At 36.5% G+C, this 23663-nt stretch overlaps 2 protein-coding genes and 1 non-coding gene across 5 annotated transcripts; all 3 read right to left on the bottom strand.

Moving 5' to 3' along the window:
• Positions 1 to 2977: 2977 nt before the first annotated feature.
• On the bottom strand, positions 2978 to 3084 carry LOC117126942. Its single transcript, XR_004449703.1, has one exon. It is a non-coding gene; the product is annotated as a small nucleolar RNA R71 (small nucleolar RNA).
• Positions 3085 to 6984: 3900 nt separating this feature from the next.
• Positions 6985 to 11866, bottom strand: LOC103828429 (protein SHI RELATED SEQUENCE 4). The gene is made up of 2 exons (XM_009104032.3): positions 8682 to 11866; positions 6985 to 8359 (listed from the first exon to the last, which is right to left on the bottom strand). The coding sequence occupies exons 1-2, from the start codon at positions 9124 to 9126 to the stop codon at positions 8145 to 8147; spliced, it is 660 nt and encodes a 219-aa protein (XP_009102280.1). The 5' UTR covers positions 9127 to 11866; the 3' UTR covers positions 6985 to 8144.
• Positions 11867 to 12108: 242 nt separating this feature from the next.
• LOC103828428 (purple acid phosphatase 5) lies at positions 12109 to 23651 on the bottom strand. Of its 3 annotated transcripts, none has more exons than XM_033275523.1 (7): positions 23041 to 23651; positions 22749 to 22958; positions 22546 to 22657; positions 22236 to 22462; positions 21770 to 21908; positions 21344 to 21686; positions 12109 to 21262 (listed from the first exon to the last, which is right to left on the bottom strand). In XM_033275523.1, the coding sequence occupies exons 1-7, from the start codon at positions 23206 to 23208 to the stop codon at positions 21082 to 21084; spliced, it is 1380 nt and encodes a 459-aa protein (XP_033131414.1). In that variant the 5' UTR covers positions 23209 to 23651; the 3' UTR covers positions 12109 to 21081. The 3 variants fall into 3 exon arrangements, with proteins under 3 accessions (XP_033131414.1, XP_009102277.1, XP_009102278.1); XM_009104029.2 differs by having other exon boundaries at positions 21357 to 21686; XM_009104030.3 differs by having other exon boundaries at positions 21527 to 21686.
• Positions 23652 to 23663: the final 12 nt, after the last annotated feature.

Below are 23663 nucleotides of genomic sequence, written 5' to 3'. Positions count from 1 at the left end.
ATTTATTGAGTTTTTTCTTAATCTTATATATTAAAACAGAAGTCACAATATTTTTCATGTGTGATTTTTTAAAGTTGGACCATCTTTAGAAAATTTGTTAGATATATATTTTTGTTATCCTAACAATAAACTAATTCCTACTAATTATCATAAAATATTCCACATATCACAATTAAAAGATTTTCTACTTCCTACTTTACATCGGATATTTAATTTCCTACGGATGCTCCATATACGAACATTGTATATGACTTAAGAAAACAAGATTATAATTGCATTATCATAACTATATTTTTAAATATAAACATTTATATCTAGATCCATACGTAGATATGTACAATATCATTTTATTAAGGCTATATTAAGTTTAAACCAAACCTATGCTAACCACCAAAACCAAAATATATTATTTTAGTCTTATGCATTGCACGTATGGATTAGAAAAAAAATCATACTAGAACCTTTATTTTACCAAACTATATTTATTTAGTTTATACGAGAATTTGAAATGGACCATTATCACAATTGCATACATACAAACTATAAAATATTATATTTGAAATAGTTATATCAACATTTAAAAATATAACTAAAATTAAAATATATACCACTAATTATTTAAAATAAATATATATGCATATAAAAACTGATAATAACACCCGCTCGGTTGAGCGGGTCAAGATCTAGTTATTCATTAAATTAGAAAAAATTCCACTTTTGACCCCCAATAAAAAGAAGAAAAATCCACTAACATTTAATCTATAAGAATAAAGTATAAATGATTTATTTTTAAAAACTAACTCTAGTACTTCGACTTAAACAGACTGTCGTCTCCTAACATTAATGGATTGTTCATTTTGTGGACATATATTTATAGTAATTAAACTTCCTACCTTTACCCATATTCAGGAGAAGCAACAGGAACAATTAGCATATATATACCAAAATACAGTCGATCTAATTGCACTTGACGATACATCAGGTAATCATTTATTAATGATTATAGGATAATATAAAAGTAGCAAAGCTCTTATAGACATTGATATATGGTGTTTTATACATCTTGTATATATGCTTTTAAATTGGTTTTCAAGTTTTTATCGAGTCTTCCTAGTCCTTTTGGAGTCATTACAGGTCTGGAGTTGCATTGGATGGGAGATGGACCAGCTGGAACAAAAGAGGCAGAAAACAATGCAATTTGGTGGTTTTCACGTAGAACAGTCTTGATGACTGTTCCGGATAGCGGAGCAACCCGAGTGACTGTTCCGAGTGAGTGTTCCAGCGGCAGAGATTTTTAAGGAAACTACAAGTCATTACGGGATTTGCCCTAATTATCCCATCTTTTTCTCCCAGCCGCCTGTGGCTTTGATATATCATATTTTTCTCCTTCTTTTTAGATACTAAGCTATTCTAGACAGAAGAAAACCATTGGAGACTTTTGTGCTTTTGGATTGTAAAGGGAGAAGGCTCCATCTCTCTCACCATAGAGAAGATTATCCTGAACCCTCTTTCTATCTCTTTTATTTACATGAAGTTTTATTCAGAATTGATCTCTGTGATTTCTTTGTCCATGTCTGAGTAGTCGATCTAGCTAGCCTAGGGTGTTAGGGTGTTAGATCGTGAGCTAAACATAGATAAGTATCCATTGATTGTCTTCATTCATAACTGCTCTTACTGCTTGCATTAAACTGGCCAGTTATTGTTAGATCCTAGGTTTAACCTATTCATTAACCGTGTAATAGGTTGCTAGATCTGTTATGAATGAGCATAGCATCCCTAATCAGCGAAAGTAGATATTAGGGTATTTTGTGAACCGATTGGACTTGATCTTAATGTTCATCATCACGCCTTGATCCAAGCGAGAGCTTAGGTATTGAGGCTGATCGTTGAAAGGTGAAACACCACGACAGTGGGTTGATCTAGTATTGTGTTCCTAGTTCTAGACTAGTCCATTAATCAAACTTGAATAATTGTTTGGCTCATGATTGTAAGCGCCCGTTAAACCCTAGGTTAGTTTCTCATTAATCTGAAACTTAAAACCAATCTGTTACTTGCTTTTTACGTTACCACAAACTTTAAAACCCCCATATTGTTTTAGCTTGATTCTGATCCCATAAAGATAAAGTGTAAGATTTGGTCTCTGTGGATTCGATCCTAAAGTGCTACATCGACATACCATTCGATTGTGGTAGTGTGCACATTAGGTTATTTGGTGTGCGTATACACGTAATATCAAATTGGCGCCGTTGCCGGGGACCATCTTTTTACCTTTATTTTTCGGTTATTTATTTAGTCTAAGACCTCTAACTTGCCTTATCCTTTTTGTTGCAGCTAATGTTCCAGGTGCATGACCAGTAGACATACTCGGAGAAACGCACAAGGAGAGTTAGTTACATTTACTAACAAGGAGCTAGCAAGGTTAGAAAGAACAAATCGTCAACAGCCAAGGCAAACTGACACCACTATGGGTGATCACGCCAATCAGGATGATCTCGCTGCGGCTATGGCACTCATGCAGCAGCAGATGCAACAAATGCAGCAGACCATCCAAGCTCAGCAGGATGCTGCTGAACAGGCTGCTCTCGCGCAGCAGGAACAACAAGCGCAGACTGTTCCAATCGGGCAGAGAAACCTTCCGCGTAACATCCCTACTACGCGCTCTGCCATTGTTCCTCCACTCTGCACCAGGCAGGACTTCGAGATCAAGCCTGCTTTGATTGGTCTAGTACAGAGAAAGGTGTTCTCTGGTCTCTCTACAGAAATTCCAATGGAGCATATTGAGAGCTTCGAAAAAGTCTGCAGTTTTACTCGCGTGAATGGTGTTCCACCAGACTACATCACGTGCATGTTATTCCCATTCTCTCTTGATGGAAAATCTGCACGGTGGTTGAACTCTCTCCCTACCGGCTCTCTCACTTCATGGGAACAGGTCCGATCAGCGTTCCTCAGCCATTTCTACTCTAAGGCGAGAACAGCTGCATTGAGGAACAAGATCACCTCCTTCAGACAGCTCACTGATGAGCCTTTCTGCGACACATGGGAGCGCTTCAATGACTATCGCAGAGAATGTCCTCACCATGGATTTGATGATGATTACCTCCTGGACATTTTCTATGATGGAGTGGACTGGAAATACCAAGGTGCTCTAAACTCTGCGAGCAATGGAGACTTCATGACTCAAACCACTGATGGAGCGTTTAAGCTGATTGAGAACATGGCTGCTAGCTCAGCTAATAGGAAAGAGGAGAGTGATTGCTCCAAGAAAGAGAACAGTTCTGACACCCAGAAAATAGATGAGCTGACTGCCAAGGTTGATCAGCTACTGAAAAACAACCAAGGGCACGTCTTCAACATGGAGCAAGCTACAGCTGGGCATATTCAAAACCAGAACAAGCGACAACCGCAGAGCAATCAGCAAGCTGTTCCAGCTAACGAGAACAGTCAACCAGATGAGCTGAAGGGTCTGGGTATGATGATGCAACAGCTGTTGCAGGGTCAGCAGGTTCAGGCCAAGGTGTTGAATCAGGTAACCACAGAAATTGACACCAGGATGGGCAACATGTTCACTGAGCTGAATAACAAGTATGACAATCTTGCGATCCATATGAAAAAGATCGATGTTCAGCTTGCTCAAACAGCTGAGAGTGTCAAGAGGCAACAAGAGACGCTCCCTGGAAGAACTGATAAAAATCCAAGGACTGAGCACTGTAATGCAGTAGAGCAGTCGTTTGCTGAGACTATTCTAGTCGCAGAAGAGAACACAGAGCAGTCTGCTAGCTCTGAAGTGATTGCTCCTAGCGAACCTGCTGAAACTCCACCAGTGCGAATCTATGTTCCCAAGGTTCCCTATCCTATTCCACCTAGACATCTGATGGATCCCATTAGTGAAGAGCAGCTGATCGTTTTTAACAAAATGGTGAGAAAGCTTCCTAAAGAACTTGCATTCGAAGATGCTCTGCAGATTCGTCCATTGCTCCAGTTCTTTAAACACTGTAGAGAGACTCAAGAGGAGATCAAGGTCCTCTATACCAAAGCACTGTCTACACCAGCACTGAAGGTATTGCCTAAGGTTGATGATCCTGGAAAGTTTGTTTTTCCATGTTCCATCGCAGGAACAACCTTCAAGGACGCTCTTTGTGACTCTGGTTCTTGTGTGAATCTCGTCTCAAGGGCTATTGTAGACGATTTGGGTATTGCTAATGTTGAGCGTTCTCAGCTGACCCTGACTTTTGCAAACTCTTCCAGAGCAGTCCCATATGGAACCATCCGCAGCCTTAATGTTCAAGTAGGGGAATGCGTTGTTCCTGCTGAGTTTCAAGTTGTTGAGATGAACAAGGATCATGAGATGCCTTTGATATTTGGAAGGACATTCATGGCTACTGTTGGAGCAACCATCGATATGCCCAACAAGAGAGTCTACTTCTCCAACATCAACAAGAAAGTTTTCTACAAGGCTGTACCCACCAGATCTTCCTCATCACACGCCTCTCGCATCTCAGTGTTTGATGTAGAAAAGCTGAAAGTTGTTCCAGAAAAGGAGCATGGTGATAAGGGTGAGAGCAGGCTGTTCTCTGATGAAGATCCTAGCACTGATCCTACTAAATTCAGAGGGAATTCAAGGGTGAAACAGAAAGTTCAGAAGAAAAGGATCAAGGGAGATCCTACAATGACTTTGATACCTCTCAAGTGTGATGAGAACTCCATTGAGTATGAGGTAAAGTGCAAGGGTACCTCTAAACCTTTCTCTAAAGTCAGAGCTATTCTCACACATGAGCTGAAGGAGAAAGGGGAAGCTGCTGTGAAAGGATTGCTGAGTAGAGTTCTGAAGCTGAACATGTCTGATTGTGGAGCTTGTTTTGGAACAAGTCCTCCTGCTCAACCCGACTGATCCCAGTCACCAAGTCAAGCTAGAGACTTAAACCAAGCGCTTGGTGGGAGGCAACCCACTGGTGAGTGTCATTAACATTAGAATTTTCTTTTTACTTATTTTTGTTTTTAGTTTGTTGAGTCTCAGGTCATAAATCTGAAAATCCGAGACCCTTGACTGGAGCAAGCAGCTGGCTGCTCTCATTCCAGAGCATCCTTTGCTGGAGCAACCGCGTCTTGCTCTGTCAGGCTGCTCCGCGCCAGGCAAGTATCTCGAACAAAAAAAAATGTTTATTCTTGATTTCACCTTCTCTCTGATTTATTTTCACACCAGGGACGTTGTGAAGTAAGTCTGGGGGAGGGTTTTCGTCGTTTACTAACTCGTTTCTTTCTTTTGTTTTTCTTTTGGGTCAATTTGAGTCCATTTTTATTGAGTCATTCAAAACTTTGTGGGAATTAGGATCTTATTCTGTGTTGATCACTGACCACCTCGTGCTTTAGTTATCTTATTCAGTGACCTTAGCAGTGGCGAAAGACACACATGTGGACCTGGAACACCCTGACATATCTCACTTGATTCTCCAGAAGTTCTCAGCCGATCAGGTTACACTGGGTAGACTTAACTCCACCTTGCTTGAACCTAATCTTGACTGAAATTCTTCTTGTTATGGGCATTAGATCAGGGAAACGAGAACACACTCAGGACTTCTTATCCTTTTTATCCATCTTGCTGATCCTGAGTGGCTAGCTCATCTTTAGCTAGTTCCCACCCTGCACCTTAGCCTTTATTCCACCTTCATGCATTTATTTTTCAGTGTCATATGTGCAGATATGTGCAAAAAGGTCGGAGAGGAAAGGATCAACGCAGCCTGCTACTCGTTACTGCTGCAGAAATTCAGTCAGAAAGGAGAACAAGCAGATTAAGGGAGCAACTGCTCCATAACCAATGAACTGCGCAAGAGCAGGGGTGGAGAACCAGAATGGTTGCAAAATCAGAACCACCAGTGGCACTCAGAACGATCATGTATTACCTCCTTCTTCGTCACATCACCATATCAGTCTTCAAAAAAAAAAAAAAAAAAAAAAAAAAAAAAAAAAAAAAACGAGATTGATGTGATGGAGAAGGGGAAGAAAGAAAAGAAACATGGAGCCACTGGAAAGGTCGAGCAAGAAGTTGGTACCAAGTATTGAAGAGTGTGTAGAGGAAAGTGGAAAGCAGAACAATCAGTTGCCTGTTCCGTCATCAGAACAGTCGCACCAGATAGAGCAAAAACGAGTAGAGGCTGTGGACATCAATGGATCTATCCTTTCTTGCCATTTTGTGTGATATCCTGCATCCTCTTCAATGAAATGGTAGCCCCTAAACACTCTTAACTCCACCATTAAATAGTCTGTTCCACACTTAGACCGTCTACCCTGAATGATGCCTGTGATGAGAAGCTCACGCTACTCTTAAATGAATGTAGGGAGTTCTGTCTCGATAGTGTTGCTTTTTCAGGTTTGAGATGAAGAGTATGGATCCGATTTTTGAACAGCAGTCAGTGGGGTTCTGGTAAGGGTGTGTTGTCCTAGTTTTACTGCTTGTATGGTTCAGAGATTCGTGGTTAAAGTATGGTTGCTGAGAATAGGAGAGTTCCCACACTTTCAAACCTTTCTCCCTGTTCTTGATACTTGACATTGTTTGAGGACAAACAAGGATCTAAGTCTGGGGGAATTGATATATGGTGTTTTATACATCTTGTATATATGCTTTTAAATTGGTTTTCAAGTCTTTATCGAGTCTTTCTAGTCCTTTTGGAGTCATTACAGGTCTGGAGTTGCATTGGATGGGATCTGGACCAGCTGGAACAAAAGAGGCAGAAAACAATGCAATTTGGTGGTTTTCACGCAGAACATTCTTGATGACTGTTCCGGATAGCGGAGCAACCCGAGTGACTGTTCCGAGTGAGTGTTCCAGCGGCAGAGATTTTTAAGGAAACTACAAGTCATTACGGGATTTGCCCTAATTATCCCATCTTTTTCTCCCAGCCGCCTGTGGCTTTGATATATCATATTTTTCTCTTTCTTTTTACATACTACGCTATTCTAGACAGAAGAAAACCATTGGAGACTTTTGTGCTTTTGGATTGTAAAGGGAGAAGGCTCCATCTCTCTCACCATAGAGAAGATTATCCTGAACCCTCTTTCTATCTCTTTTATTTACATGAAGTTTTATTCAGAATTGATCTCTGTGATTTCTTTGTCCATGTCTGAGTAGTCGATCTAGCTAGCCTAGGGTGTTAGGGTGTTAGATCGTGAGCTAAACATAGATAAGTATCCATTGATTGTCTTCATTCATAACTGCTCTTATTGCTTGCATTAAACTGGCCAGTTATTGTTAGATCCTAGGTTTAACCTATTCATTAACCGTGTAATAGGTTGCTAGATATGTTATGAATGAGCATAGCATCCCTAATCAGCGAAAGTAGATATTAGGGTGTTTTGTGAACCGATTGGACTTGATCTTAATGTTCATCATCACGCCTTGATCCAAGCGAGAGCTTAGGTATTGAGGCTGATCGTTGAAAGGTGAAACACCACGACAGTGGGTTGATCTAGTATTGTGTTCCTAGTTCTAGACTAGTCCATTAATCAAACTTGAATAATTGTTTGGCTCATGATTGTAAGCGCCCGTTAAACCCTAGGTTAGTTTCTCATTAATCTGAAACTTAAAACCAATCTGTTACTTGCTTTTTACGTTACCACAAACTTTAAAACCCCCATATTGTTTTAGCTTGATTCTGATCCCATAAAGATAAAGTGTAAGATTTGGTCTCTGTGGATTCGATCCTAAAGTGCTACATCAACATACCATTCGATTGTGGTAGTGTGCACATTAGGTTATTTGGTGTGCGTATACACGTAATATCAGACATATTTCAAAAAAATACATAACACCATCTCCAACCCACCTCTATTTCTATCTCTATATTTTCCCTTAAAATAGAGAAACTCTATTATAGAGGTGAAAATGCTCCAATGTATGCCTCTATAATAGAGTTCCTCTATTTATAGAGAAAAATATAGAGATATGATATTTTCACCTCTAAATATAGAGGCAAAAAGTAATTTTCCTCTATATTTTTCTCTAAAATAGAGAAACTCTATTATAGAGACATACATTGGAGCATTTTTACTTCTATAATAGAGATCTCTATTTTAGAGAAAATTATAGAGGTGAACATTGGAGATGCTCTAACATACGACATATTACATTTTAAAAAAAGTGTATGCAACAATTAAGATCTTGATGGGTTCTCATGGAATTGTGTACCAGGCATCATCATGCTTTCTGGGCCTTGGCTATATAAAATTCCCTTAAAGACGTGACCAGCTATGCCCACGGTCGTCTGGTAAGCAAATTGGCTTTCTCCGTCGTCTGTGCCGCTCATTCTAACGCACCGGAAATGTGCATCTGAGCTCACTTCTTCTGGAAATGCTGTCCCATCCATCTCTAACACAAACAAAGTTGCACAGACTTAATGCAAAACAGTTCAAAACAAACATATATAACAAACCAATGATGTTGATTGCTTCTAACAAAAATTAGTGTTTTACACCTTTCTTACATTAAAATACAAAATATGTTAATTTTCATCATTTTGAAATGAAATTTTAGAAATTTCTTTTCTGTTTTTTTATTTACAATTGCGATATTGTATTTTTATCATAGAAAAAAAATGATGCATTGTCTATTGAGATAAAAGATAATAATAACATAAAATAAAACACAAAAAAAACAATTATGCAGCACGAATGGAAAACTTAAACCCAACCTGGCGAGTCTAAGGTATCCGGTAGATCCCAACTCCGTTTTGGGATATTGCCAACTCCGCAGCCACGGCCATTTCGATTTCCTGTTGGCGTCTCTATCTGCTGCTGCCGCTCACGGCGTTTGGCGGCAGGGATCCATGTGCTCCTCACGTGAGTGGGACAATCGAGCCCTTGGCTCTTACAACAAGTTCTGCACCGCATATGCGTGCAACCTTTCTTGGCTTGGTTTCCACAGTCTTGACAACTTATAGTTACGGATCTTGATGATGACGTAGTCACATCACAGACGTTGATCTGACCAGGATATAGATCGAGGCTTTGCTGCTGCCATATCTGCTGCTGATTATTGTGGCTCGTATTTGAGCTAACTGTGTTTCTGTACCAAAGCCAATTTGTCTTGTGCTGATTGTCTTCTTCGTTGTTTCTTGATGATCCTATCCCAGCCATTTTTAAACTCCAACTAGCTCCTCCTTGAAACCTGGGTTAGAAGTATGATATTAAAAATCGTTCAGAAACCCTAATTACCATGAAGATATAGGCACCCCGATCGGGGTCTTCTCTTTTCTTTCAATGCTCTTAAAACATCTATCTTCCCCTACAGAATGTGTTCAAACTTGGTAGATGAGTGGTTGGGGTGACGAAAGAGAGAGACTACTTGCTCTAGATTTCTTTTACGCCGAATGTGCAGAGAATTTATGGTCGTCGTTTTGGACAGATTTTGTAAAACCAAAGTGAAAAACTTGATCACTGAGCAAAAAAGCAAAGCGAAACCAATCAAAGAACTCTCTCCCTTTCTCTATATACAACTCTTCTGTCCCTTATTTCTCTCATCCTATCAGTTCAACACGACTTACTCTGTCCTGCACATTCGAGGGACCATAATTTGACACGTGGTAACAACTGAACCGGAAAACTCGCACATATACGTTATACTAGCTACACTTGTCTTCCTCATCTCAAATTCTACCTAATTAATTAATGGCATAGTTAAGGTTTTATCTAGGGTAACTTTGTACGGTTGGAAACGAAACAAAAAATCATCATTTTTACTTTTCAAAAGAAACCATATCGTTAAATATTTTCCTTTTGAGTATAATATAAACTCATAGGGTTAATTAGTGTTTAATATATATCATCATTGGATCCTCTTTTTACACACCAAGGAGTTTTAGTAATTAGATATATACATATACATTTTAAAAGATACTTACAGTATAGTTACTTTCTCCAAGTTGATAAATTCATTAATAAAACCAACAGATAACCAACCCAATATATGGTTGATATCACAATTTAGATGAAATCATTCAAACTACATATACATACAATTCTATCGGTTTTAAAGTAAATAAGTTTTTTTTTAAATATCGCTAAAGTTATTTAAAACTGTTAATTAAGGTATAGTATTTGTAATTATCATTTAAAGAAGAAAATCAAAGTGATGCAATCCTAGTCGAACCAATCAAAGGTACAACCTTGGACGAACAAGACGGTTGTAGAACTATGGTTGAACCGCTCAATGAAAGACCAACAAAAAAACTAGATCAACCCCGGTGGACTAAAAAAGTGCTTGGAAAGGAATCAGATGGATCTGAGTCTGTTTTGAAGAATGATAGACTTTTTCATCGAAAAAGTAAAGCCAACGACCATTTCAAACATGCCATTTCTAAAGTAGATCGGACCCAAAGTGATGGTGGTCAAATCAAACCTCTATCGCCCCAAAAAGAGATCACCGATCAAAATGAAGATCTATTTTCTTTCTCTAATGGGCCAGTGGCAAGAGCAAGGCCAACAAGTTTAAGGAAGCCATTTTCTACTTGATCCACTTGGTTGAAAGCAAGGAGTTAGTCTTTGTCTTCTAAATTACCTAGTTTTTAGTTTAAATCTTTCCTAATTATCTACATTTCTTCTAAGAGTTTGCATGCCTTCCTTTTCTTTTTACATAACCTCTTGTACGATTCCAGTTGAATTCAATCATCATTTTTACTAAAACTTTCTCTTACAAATTTGGTAAGTCATTTCTTCCTAAACAACAACTTGATTGTAGTGTGTGTGAATCAATAGAATTAACAACCTCTCAAGTCAACTTGGTGTGTCATATCCAAACAGGGCCGTCTAACCGCACGCGCAAGTGGAGCGGTCAAACATGGCCTCGAAATATAAAAATAAAAAGTTTAAGGATTTTTTAAAATATATAGATAAACCATGGTAAGAAACTTTAAAATTTTAGATATAATGTTAAATTTAAAACTTATAATTTAAAAAAATTAGATAAAGTTATTAAATTTTAAAATTACTTGATAAAGTGTACAATTAATATTTTTTTGAACATGGCCTAAAATTAATTTGAGACGGCCATGTATCCAAAGACAAAAGAATGGGTGAATCAAGAGCATCCGCAGCCCCTGTGTGACTCAATCGATCCATCAAACAGTCCAGAAGGAAGCTAGTAGCTAGTAGCTATCTAACCATCTATACTTTCTGATCCAACCAAAATCAGAATGACCAAAATTTCGGAAGGTTTCATCACAAAGTGAATTCAGGCATTTGTAATCAAATTTAGGTAGGGTGATTGTGTTCTTCGAAAGAGGTTGCCCTCTGGAAAGCATGGTTCACGAACCTTGTTTGGGATCATGTAGAGTTTCGACAATCAACACTAACGTAAAATATGTATTTCGGCTGTAATTCTTGAATCTTTTTCACCTTAAGTTTTCAAGTTAAAATACATATGCACAATAGTTCAAATATATAAACCGAAAATCGAGTATTGTGGAAAGGGGAAATAAAAAAAAAACATGTTACTCTAGTATATCTAGAGTGGCTATGCACGAGAACACTGCGCCACCTACGTGTTCTTTAAATGTTTCTATCAATAAATATGATTAGTATATATTTACTTTAGGCATAGAAAAACAAAAATCAGTTAGCACAATAGTAACTTATTAGTTATTAATATCTGAAGTTTAGAACCTTTTAATTAATTTATTTTTTGTGATATATAAGGGAAGGTATTACATTTTCTGATCTTTAAGGTCCACCGTAAAAACCCTATTTTTTGTTACCATAGAAGTTCAGAACCTTAGGCTCATAATTTTCTTATTAAATTCAATTTTGAAATAGTACTTCGTATCAAAGTTGATTTGAACATATAGCATAAGAAAACCAATTTTTGCATTATCACTATGTCACTTACACTTTAGTAACATACAAAACATTTTGTTAAAATCAGGAAACATTCAACCGCACTTGAAACTTGAATCTCTTACAACTGCCCGTGAATTAAATCTGAGAAGCTCTAATTGATTCAACTAGAAGATTTTTTACTGGACCACCTTCATTGAAGATGCCAATTTCTACTGAATCTCCCTTAAATCAACTGAGTAATTCCAACATCACCATCGTCCTTCTCATTTGAGATGCTCCATTTTCATGTTAAGTTACTCTTAATACATAAGAGAGAAAGATCCTCATAGTAAAAGGATCTGTGCTCAACCAGCAAAGAAGAAAAGTTTCAAATCCAAGTTCTGTGTAAGTCTAGAGAGAAGTTAGACTTTTCTTGACCAGGTGATCGATACTGAAAATTGTAATATAAAGAGTACAAAATCAAGGTGAAACGAGGATTGAAGGTGGGAAGATAAAGCTCTATCGTCGGCGGTGGTCCAGACTTTACCGGCAGTGAAGAGAAAGATCAAGATTTGCATATCCCATTAATGCGACGTGGTTCGAAATTATTTTGTTACTCTATACGTGTATTTTACTTTGTAATATGTGCAGGGATAAAAAATACTGTACTCTTTATATTAATAAAACTAGGTGACAACCCACGCCTTGCGCGGAATGAAATTATTATTTTTAGTATTTATAAAATAAAAAGACATAAAGTCTGTTAAATGTGGACATCGGTTTGATTGTATGTTGGATTTTATTGTATTTTACTCCGTTGAAATATAAGAACCATTCGAAAGTCTTATTTATTTTGGTTTGGAGAATTCACTTTTCGAGGTTAACGATGAAGAATATTGTAGAAGAAATCTTACAAATAAAAAGCTCAATTTTATTAAGACACATAAAAATAAAACTGATAATACAATTTAAATGAAATATATGCAAATTCCCTATTCATAATTAACTCAGTCACGCATATTAGCAAAATAGGCAACCGTCATACTCATATAGTAAACTTGAAATAACCGAACTGAAGTGTGGTTTATCTTCATTGATTTCAATAGACGTTCCAACTTGGAACCGACCGGTTCGATTCGGTAAACCTACAATCAGAAGTTCCAACTTGGAACTAATAACAGTCGCGTATGAATATAATTTTTTTTTTGGTGTTTACGTGTCTCTCTTAGCCATTCATCTACAACAAATTGCACAACACAAGAAAAAAAGGAGACCTTTCTAGTTTAGCTTGAAAGTTGTGTGTTTATCCTATAGATTATATACTCTGACAAAAAAAAAATCCTATAGATTATATACCGATTATCAACTCTGTAGCAGAATTTCCATGATTTCAATAGACTTCGACCTTTTTTGCCTTTGCATGCATCGCCTCCATTAATTTGTACGTGATAATAAAGAATAAACAGTATGCTTAAAAAAGCGTATGGTAGGTAAGAGTGTGTTGGCCAGCCATGCAAACGTAAAATTATTATCATTGGAAATGTAAAAATGTTATCATTTGTGTTTGTGAGCTTGACGAAAGAAAGGGGAGAAGAGTTTGTGAGCGCAGTAGTTTGTAATAACGATAATTCTAAGCTTGACGAAACAATGGGAGAAGAGTTCTCTTTTTGACAGTAATAATCAACAGCTACACACAAAGTTGCAAAATAAGTAGCCTCACAAAGCCGATCTAATGAACATAAACTTACAGGTTCTCTTCTCCTCTTCAAGACTTCAACAATGGACTAACGGATGCGTTGGATTTCTCATAGGTTCGGTCGAGAAACACAGTTTTTTTCATCTCAGTTTGCGTGATACTTGTCCACGACTAAAGTCCCCATCTCAAGAACCTCCCCGAGAATAACCTAGATGGATCGTCGTGTAGGCCATGCGAAGAAGGAAGAGGAGACTTTTATGTTCAGTTGACTAACAGATGTGTTGGATTTCTCTATTTTATCTTAAAAGACAGTTCTTTTCATCTCAGTTTGCAATTTATAATCTTTTTCTGTCTATAAAAATTGTCATCACCTGATGTCTGATGAGATATGTTGAAACCTCGAAGGTGTGAAGAAGATTACAAACTGTTTATAAAGTGTTTCAATTCTCAGGCTATTTTATAATCAAAAGCTCGTTAAGAAGATCACATAATTAAAACGCCAAGATGCTCCAAAGATGGAAAATAAGGAAACAAATATATGAGAGTGTCTCTCTAAACGACACGTGTCAGTATTGGTGTGAACGCATTAATTGCAATGCTTCTCTTTTAATATATACTAGAGTTTGATCTGCACACCCGTGTGGGTACATATAACTTTTTCATTTTGTTTATACAACGAAATTATTTGAAAACATTATAACTTAGTTTTGTATACTGTGTAACTTTATTAGCAATGTTGCGGGATATTTTTTATTTGATTATTGTTTATATGAAAAATAATTAAAGATTTTATGTACAATCTGTAACATATATATTCTGTAGACTTTGTATATTATGTAAAGTGGTAAATGAAAAACATTGCAAGAAAGGAATCTCTACCACTAATTTCAAGTAAAAAATTTCATTTTACTTTGTTTACGACTCAAAGTTTACCTTATAAAATACATCATTTATTTTTAATTAAATGGCTATCAATGCTTTGATTATAGGTCCCCTCACATCTGCTTAACACCACCTTTTCCCGAGAGTAGTACCAATGAATTAATCTTTTATACCTATGCCAATTTCTGTTACAAACTTACAATCAAATTCTAAACACAATTTATCCTTAGTTGCCTCATAGACCAACCATTACACATGGTTATAAAGTAACGAACTGGAATCAATTACAGATCAAACAATTCTCGAGAAACATGAAAAGCTCATTCACTATGGTACATAAATCTCACTACATCACAAAAGCAACCAAACAGGAAAATCACAAGGAGCTTTATAGAGAAAAACTCAAATCTCAAATTCAAAAGATCGTAGGAAGCTGTTGGGTGGGTAGTGTCTTAAAAAAGTTTTGTTGCATCTCTGTTTTCCTATACTGTTTAATCTATACTTTTATACTGACTTTATTATCTCACGGCCATAGTTATATGGCAAAACGTCCGATGATGATGAGATGATTTCACTCTTCTTCTTTTATACTCCATCATTAATATATCACAACCAAAAATGAATAACAAAACATCTATGTCAAAATTGTAGAAAGATAAAATAGTGTCTAGCTTACTTTGTACATTATTTTTCGTGGACAGACCTGTGAGAGTATATATCAATGCATGTAAGTGATCAGTTTACAGAGATAAGTTTTGTTTTGGAGGTTAGAGAAAAAGTAAAACCTTATAAAGCTGTTTATTTTTCGGGTAAAGAATTGTTTCGTTCATTTGGTAGTATTTTATAATAACTATTAAGGCTAGTACAATTTCTAGTTAGTTAAGAAAACTTGTTGGACTCAAAAGATTGATATCTTGATGGTTAGTGTAATTGAAATTAATTAAACTGACGTTAAAATAAGTTAAATTAATGGGAATGTTATGATTTTAGGAATATTTTGTGGAACAATGACTTTGATTGTTGGTTCCAATCAGTTACTTTCAAAATAAATAATACTATATTAAATTAATTAACTCAATGGCATTCACTTGTAATTACTAAGGAAAATTGAGGGTTAATTCCAATTTGTACTTCAGTTTTAATAGATTAGAAGGGATAAGAAGTTGACAAAAAAAAATCAGGAAACATTTATTTTTATAGCTATCTTATTTTCATCACCGATCATCTTTTGTTTTAGTAGTTGTTGATTTTTCCAACTACTAACTAATGTTGTTTACATCTGTTATTTCTTTTCTACAATTAACATTTAATTTGTGCTGTGGGTTACTCAAAACTAAATGTATTATTTAATAATATATTTTAATAGATTTTAAATATAAATACATACTACTGTTATTTAAATGATGATTTTAAATTCTATTTGAAAATCTAATGTTATTCAATGCATGATTCAGATCCATTTTTTTTAAATCTAGTATCTTTCAGCTTTCAAGATTTTAAAATTCTTTGTGTTGGGAAAATCCAAAAAACTTGTTGGGGAATCCAAAAGCTCTTGTTCCACTTGTTCATGATTTGTCTCTTTACCTAAAAGCTTACAGTATCTAGTCAATTAAACAAGTACGCGGATTATGAATCAAGCAAGAAAATAAGGAACACAAGACATTTTTGTTAACCTGGTGTTCACCTCCCTTCCTTGATGTGAAGAAGGAGCTATACTCACCGGAGAGAGAAATCAGTCTCTCAACCTTCCATTATAAGAAACACGAGAGTACAATACCCTGAGGTTACAGTTCCTGTCAACCTCCTTTGATCTCTATTACAAATCACCTAGAGATACAAGTATATAGGAAAGTGCTTAGCTAGCCTACCGAGAACCTACTTTTATCTAGTTCGCTCTCTTCAGACCCAAGCCCTGGTCTCGAGCTCTCTCGAGCTCCCACTTTTTTGTGCCTTTGCTATGTGTTTTCCTTGTGTCTGCTTGTGTTAGGTCTTTTGTCGTGACCTTTCCATCCTAAATATCAGCACTTGACCTAATGTTCTTTGTCAATACATAGAATGTTAGGTCAAGTGCAAGCTAGTCCAACTTGAAAAAGTTTGATGGTCTTGACCAAACTACAATAAAAAGATTAACTGATTACCCAGAGTTCACCGATTTGGCTACGTCTCTGGGGCCTTGCAAGGCAAATGACTAACTCTCTTTAGTGTACAACACACGAGCCTTTCCTTTATATTAAGCAAAGTCTGTTACAACTGATAACCGGTTTAATAATCGTAAACCATGAGTAACAATTAACCGGTTGTTAACCCAACGTCATATAACTCAATTGTTAATCTTGACTTGGTTTAAGCTTCCAATATAGCTGATTCTTCATCACCAATATAACAATCTTGACCTTGATGATTAATCAGTTCTATCTGAAGCTATCATGTTGCAAACTCGTACTTGCCAGACAAAACACCAAACACCTTAGTGCTTGGCCACTCCGAGAACCCTCGGAGCCAGTATAAACTTCTTCACAGGAATGACCTTGCCTAAACACAACACATTCTCTCAGCCAAATTTCCTCCTTAACTGCTTCCACAAATGCCATGTATTATGCCTCTGTTGTAGGGAGAACTATCACAGATTGCAGACATAACCTCAATAAATTCAACATGTTTGGTCCAAGTCCATAACTTTTCCTTTGTGCTGACACTTACTAGAACCAGAGCAAAACCTGCTCACCTTCTGCATCTCCTTGCAGCCTTCTGAGAACCGACCTTCTCAGCCTCACATGTTTTGAGTAAAGCTCATCTGGCTTCATCTACCTTTTGAGCTTCAGCTGCTCAACTTCAATACTCCTTGAATAGGTTTCCTCCCAACATCACATATGTATTCAACTCGATACAACCTGAAGACTCCTTCGTTGCTTTCCCTTGGAACCTCTTACCCGAAGCTCTACCCGTAACAACCTTGTCTTAAAAAACATGCAGTTCTATTACTTTAGTCACCACCATGTGCTTGATTATACCATTGACCCTTCAGCCTCAACCTTAAAGCAATGTTAGACTTAATCAGTCCCTTGTGACTCTAATTCAAACATGTTATGTATCAGATGACCTTTGATACAAACCTTGAATTCAATCTTTCTGCAAAAGAAAAACCATGATGCCAATGTTGGCGTGAAACTCTTACGAAACTTGAATCACCATTGCCTCAAATCAGAAATCCCTTTGACTCAATCTTTTGTAACCAACCTCAACAGCCAGTAGACCCACAGTTATCCTGAGATTGTCCTTTACAATAACCTGAATGAACACCTTTTCTTGAACATCACTCTGCACCATTGTTGTTGCCAACATTTCACGCCGCTTAACTCAACTCATTAAAAAGACTTTTGATACAAATAATTTCTACTTAACCTCAACACAAACAAATCATAACCAATCTGCAACTATGATACCTTTGTAGGCTCTTTTGATTCACCTCGTATCCCTGAGATACAGAAACAAATTTCTACTGAATCCCATGCAGAAAACCTGAAAAATACATGTTTCCATCCTGAGTCATCCTCTGATTTGAACAGCTACTTGTCTAGTAAGACTCCACCTTGAACATACTCGTCGAACTTAATAGGTCACACTTCAAAAGTCCACCTTGTTGTGAGTACTTTCGACACAAGTCCCATGTTTAATTCACTGAGTCTAAGAAAACAGTTACCAGTAGATTTAGCCTCACTACTAGTATCCTTTAACAATATCTCGCATCATCTAAGCCTGTGATGCTCTCCTAAGATACACCCTTACAGCTTTTTCCATGTCAAACTCGACTCTATGGCGAGTTTCTTCAGCTGTAACATGTCCTGCAACACTATCACCAGTGCACAAACTCCACCAAAAAAAAACTTTGGTGCTTGCATCTTCTTATCTCTCAGACCTGAACCATGATCTGTCTAAGCTTGATTTCCATACTTGTCAAGCTAGCAAGTATTATCTCGTTGGAAGATTACAACTTCATCCTTTTTATTCAGAGGTTTGCCTCTTTGTCTAAGAGCTCCACCTTGACGACTTTGGTCATGACACCAAACCTGTCGTCCCTTATTTCTTCGGAGTCTGTTCCTCTAAAACCTCTGACCAGTACCGGCCCTGGGGTAAAGCTGGTGAAGCACCAGCTTTAGGCGCCACAAAATATATAGATATTTAGGGGCAGACAATTTCTAAAAAACAAGCTGTGGTCTAGTGGTTGTTATCGACTTCCTTCCTCTGTCTTGCCATAGGTTCGACGCCTTCATTTCACATTTTATTAATATGTTTTGTGTATATGGACCAAGTTGCTCTTTTGCTTTAGGCACCCAGACATGACGGGCCGGGCCTGCCTCTGACTCAGACTTACATGACAATTCCTCTAAGGTAAACACACACATGCTTCTCTTAGTTGTGGTAGTGAATATATGCTTCTTGAACAAGTGTTTTCAAACCTGTTCAACAGGATTCTGTCTGCGCATTTTCCTCCGCATTTGACTAGAATCTACAAGTAAACTCTAACCTTGAATCGACTTCTCCAATGGCTTGTTCTTGTCACTCACACGAACTTACCAGAACTACTACTTATTATTACCACAAATAGCCATTTGCTTCAACATGTACTTGTGTAGGCCTTACACACTTTTCCCTTGCTTTAGTTTTTATTTTCATGGAGGCACAACTTGTTTCTACCATACCAGAAACTTTACATCGCATGTACCCAATGAGACTGACTCCTATTCTTGCGCTGACTCAAAACAGAACACCATCTATTTCGTCACATTATTGCCACAAGAAACCAACATGTGATGCTACAAGCTCCATTGTGATTTTTTAACCCTAATCATCCCCACTTGAGCTTCTTTTTAACCACAAGAACCTATTCATTAACCTCTTTTTGACTGAACATACAACCATGCAACTCAAATATTTTTAATCGAAGCGAATTTAAAGCCTCAAAGTACAAACACCCTGTCTCGTTCCAAACCTTATCAACGCCTCATCATGTTGACTACTTCTCTGCAATTTTATGTTTGCACCCGAACCCTGGAACCACTGATCAAAAAATCCGAATAGCCTCTGAACACACATACCATCTTCAACTTCTAAGGCGTCCAGACCTGAGATAACAGAGTGTCACCAACTGGCATTATTTACACCTTTATGAAACCACACTGCATCTCTCTTCCACAGTCAAACTGATCAACGCACAATCTGACCCATTTCGGAACCTTGATCATATTTTGCAAAGACAACATACATCCCTTGTGATCCTAAAAGCTTCAGTTCTTTACACGTTGCAAAACCTAAGTAACCAGCCATCAAAACCTTTCTTCTGACTCCATTGGAATGAGACCATTTATTCTGAAGATTTAAACCTGAGAAACTGATGATCTAACTTTGATTCCATCTCCTTAAGACTAACTTTGACATAATATGAATCAGTCTTCACTTTGAGATATCATTCATCTCAAACAACCATCAAATCAATTTCTAACCCTGCAGACCACGAACACGCTCAACTTTGCGACTTTTCTTGAACACGCTCATCTATGTAGCTGTTCTTGCTCCAGTCTTTGTTTCTTCCCATTCTTGCAAACCCCGCAATATCTCTTATTTGTGTCTGATTTCACAGACCAGAAACCATTAGATCCGATTGGACCTTCTTCCGTTTACGACGTTTCCTTCGCGTACCACACACGAACGTCATCCATATATATGAAAATTATATTATTTTAGTGCAAATGCATATGGGTAAAATAGGAATATATGTGGTCGGTTATCTTATTGTAAAAGTACTACATATTCATTTATCGGGTATTAATTAAATTTTTATAAATCGAAATTATATATTATCTAATTTAAAATAGAAATGAAGATATGAATAATTTAAATAAGGTTTGTTTAATATTTTATTATATTAAAAATATGGATATGCTAATTTAAATATGTCAGTTGCACTCTCACTACCAACCATTTGAAAACTATTCTTAACAGTATATATTCTAATTTGGTGTAACAATAAAATTAGTTATGGTGAGATCTTTTATGAATTTTTCACTTAGCTATAAGTTTTTAAATCAATACTGGAGAATTTATATGCATATCCAATAGAAGTTAAATGATCTAAGATATTGAATAAATTAGAGAAATCATATATATATACCACTTAATAAATATATAAATTTAATAAATATATTTAATAAATATATAAATTTAAAAAAATATATAATCCAATAAAAATAAACCTTAAAACAAATAGATTAGATAATTACATCTTATTTTATATGCTATTTAAATATCGATCATAACTTTGTTTTTAGTGGGAATATCCCAACAAAATCTTAACAATATATATATATGGATATTGTTTAAACTATGGGTAATCTATACTGGAGTAATTTTCTCAACTGTATGTTATATAATATGCATTGAAATTTTATGTTGAGTTTTTGAGAATTTATATTAAAGATCTGAGATAAGTACCCGAGATGTTGGAATTATTATCATCTTATGAGTTAAATAAAGGTAAGTAGAAAACACAACAATAAGTGATAAAACTTTGTCAAAGAAAAAAAAATTAAGTGATAAAATTAAACTAAACCTAACAAAAGAGCACAAAATACTAACTAATCTTATTATTAAAAGGAGATTTAAAAAGAGAAAACTAAAAACATTCTTGAGTCGCCGGAAACCGTCTACTCGTCCTCCGGCAAGAAGTGTCTGTTCTTCACCCAAAGAGAGTCGGCGATGACCGGCTCATTGTCTTGGTTCCTATGCCAGGTATAAAGCGCGTGAGTCCTGTTCTTTATCTCTAGAAGTGCATGCCCGAAACTAGCCTCCCTATATGCTGAGTAACTCGGTTGAGGGTACGTGTAACTGCATGGAAAAGGAGACGATATTGATCAAACAAAACAAATAAAAAGATTATGGAATGAAATATATGGTTCTTTTTCTTACTCATTAGCGATTCCTTCTATGTTGCCTCCATCACCAATGGTGATGTAAATAGGAGCAGATGGATCTTTCACGGGAGAACTCAAACCATCAGTGATATTGTACTTAATGTTGGAGACACGTTCTGATCGCTCGTAGGCATGAACATGACCAGCAAAGACAATATCAACTTTGTTTTGGACGAACCATGGCTCGAACGTGACTCTCATGCTTTCACCTTCCATGTAGTGATAACCGTTGCTGTTGTACCACGGAGAGTGAACCAGAACAATCAGCCATGGAGTCTCTTCTCTGTTTACTTTCTTGAGTTCACTCTCAAGCCACGAGTTTTGAGGTGTGTACTTGTCTGTGGTAAGGTGTCACACAAGAAAAACATTAGATTGTATATGTAGATTGGAATATTGTAGAGTGTGAGTCTCAGATCAATACCAAAAGCTGAGTAAGAGGAGAGTATGATGATGTACGCTGAGGCTCGTTTAATTGAGTACCAAAGCGGAGAAGTGCTCTGTGAGGCTCTGTATGGAACGTGGTAACGGTTTTTGTATGGCTTGAATGCCTGAGTCTCGCCCTGCAAATGCATCAGATTATTTTAATGCTAAAAAGATTAAGAATCAAATCTTCTGTTTCTAAATAATGATTCAATTATTTGTGTTTTACATATATTAAGAAAACATATTAAAACTTAATTATAAATCTCATTTTCATTCTCAGTGTTTGGCTATTTTTCATGAGTTCAAATACAAATTTTTTTTGAAGTTTATAAACTAATAAAAATAATATAAACATAAAGCATAATATTTCTATTTTTTAAAAACTTTAATCTTAAAACGTTTATCTGTTAGAAAAATAGGGAATATTGTTCTTAATGGAAAGAGTTATATAGATCGGATCTTACTATTGACGGGGCGTAATCTATCTCGTGGTTCCCAGCAGCCCATATCCAAGGCTGATATGCAGCGCTTGGTTCAACAAATCGCCCATACGAATCCCATTTTCTTTGGTCGTGGTTGGGATGGTCATCAGCATACGACAAGTCTCCAACAAAAAGAACTGCTTGGCCTTTAGGGTTCGACATATAATTGTACAATGTCTGGTTAGAGGCATAGGTTTGTCCCAGATCACCTAATTTTTTTAAAATAAAAGATTTGTAAGATTAGATTCAAAAGCCTAAAATTCATTTTTCTGATTATTAGTATGTGGATTACCAATGACACCAAATGTGTAGGGAACATCTGGACCGGCTTTTGGAGGTGTCGTGAAGGAGAATCGTCTAGTGGAACGACCAGTTCCAAGCTCGTAGAAATATTTAGTTGAGTACTACACAAGGAAGCGACAAATGTTCATTTATTTAAGAACACTATTAAATAGATTGATTGCTTGTGTGACAAGGTAAAGTACATGTATGAACCTCAAGCTTTTTGATGGTAGCGTGATGAAGAAAACCAGAAGCATAGTCGTAGTATCTATAGGTCGAGGTTGATGCTTCAGCGCTCTTCTTTGTACTCTCGTCACCATCCGCGACCCAGTATTGCACGACGTTAGAACCATCATCGTTTATAGGCGTTACCCACGAGATTATCATACCTCGACCGTTGTGATCTCCTTGCGTTATATGAACCTGAAAAAAAAAAAATTTAACATTTTATAAAATAAAAAAATGTAAAAATATGATACCATATAAAGAGAATCAGGAAAAAAACTTGTTCAGGAGCGTTTAAGCCAGCAGGAGGAGGGAAGGTTTCGAGTGGCATTTCTTCGGAAGGTTCAGCTACTCTGGTGTAGTTGCTGGTGACTCCGGCATGGCTCAAGCCGGAGATGCTTAGCCACACAATGGCGGAGCAAACGAGTGTTACACGATTCAATCCCATTTTCTGTTTGGCTAAGCTCTTAAAATTTTGTACTCTGTAAGTCTTTTTATGAGGTGCTCGATTATTATATATACAGATGAATTATTGAGGTATATTCTAGTTAAATTCTAGTTGAAGATTCTGCTCCAAAGAAAATCTTCTGTTCCAAAGAAAATAAGTGAAAATAAGATATTTGTAGAATAATTGGAAGTATATTCTAGGTAAATTCTTGTTGAAAAATAACCTCCAATTGATCTCGTTAAGATTTTTTTTTTTTTTTCAAAAAAAAAGTATAGGTTTTAGTGAAAAAGTGAAATCGGAAAATATTTGAAAATCAACTTACCGAAACATGTACACAACAACTACTTTTGATCTAATATTTAATCTTAGTACTACAAAAGTAGCACATTTTCCTTCAAAATTAATTGTTTAACAAGTTTTTAACTAACAAAAAAAACAAGTCTATAACTAATTAG

The sequence above is a fragment of the Brassica rapa genome, chromosome A07, assembly GCF_000309985.2.
Source record: "Brassica rapa cultivar Chiifu-401-42 chromosome A07, CAAS_Brap_v3.01, whole genome shotgun sequence".
Lineage (NCBI taxonomy): Eukaryota > Viridiplantae > Streptophyta > Magnoliopsida > Brassicales > Brassicaceae > Brassica > Brassica rapa.
The sequence above is the reverse complement of the archived record's forward strand: the minus strand, read 5'-3'. Positions and strand labels throughout refer to the sequence as shown.

Excerpts from the sequence above, each read along its gene's own strand:
- LOC103828429 (XM_009104032.3), bottom strand. The coding sequence starts at position 9,126 with ATGGCTGGGATAGGATCATCAAGAAACAACGAAGAAGACAATCAGCAC. Across the intron at positions 8,360-8,681 it reads GGATACCTTAGACTCGCCAG|AGATGGATGGGACAGCATTT; the intron begins GTTGGGTTTAAG and ends TGTTTGTGTTAG.
- LOC103828428 (XM_033275523.1), bottom strand. The coding sequence starts at position 23,208 with ATGGGATTGAATCGTGTAACACTCGTTTGCTCCGCCATTGTGTGGCTA. Across the intron at positions 22,658-22,748 it reads CTACCATCAAAAAGCTTGAG|TACTCAACTAAATATTTCTA; the intron begins GTTCATACATGT and ends TTCCTTGTGTAG. Across the intron at positions 22,463-22,545 it reads CTACACATTTGGTGTCATTG|GTGATCTGGGACAAACCTAT; the intron begins GTAATCCACATA and ends TAAAAAAATTAG.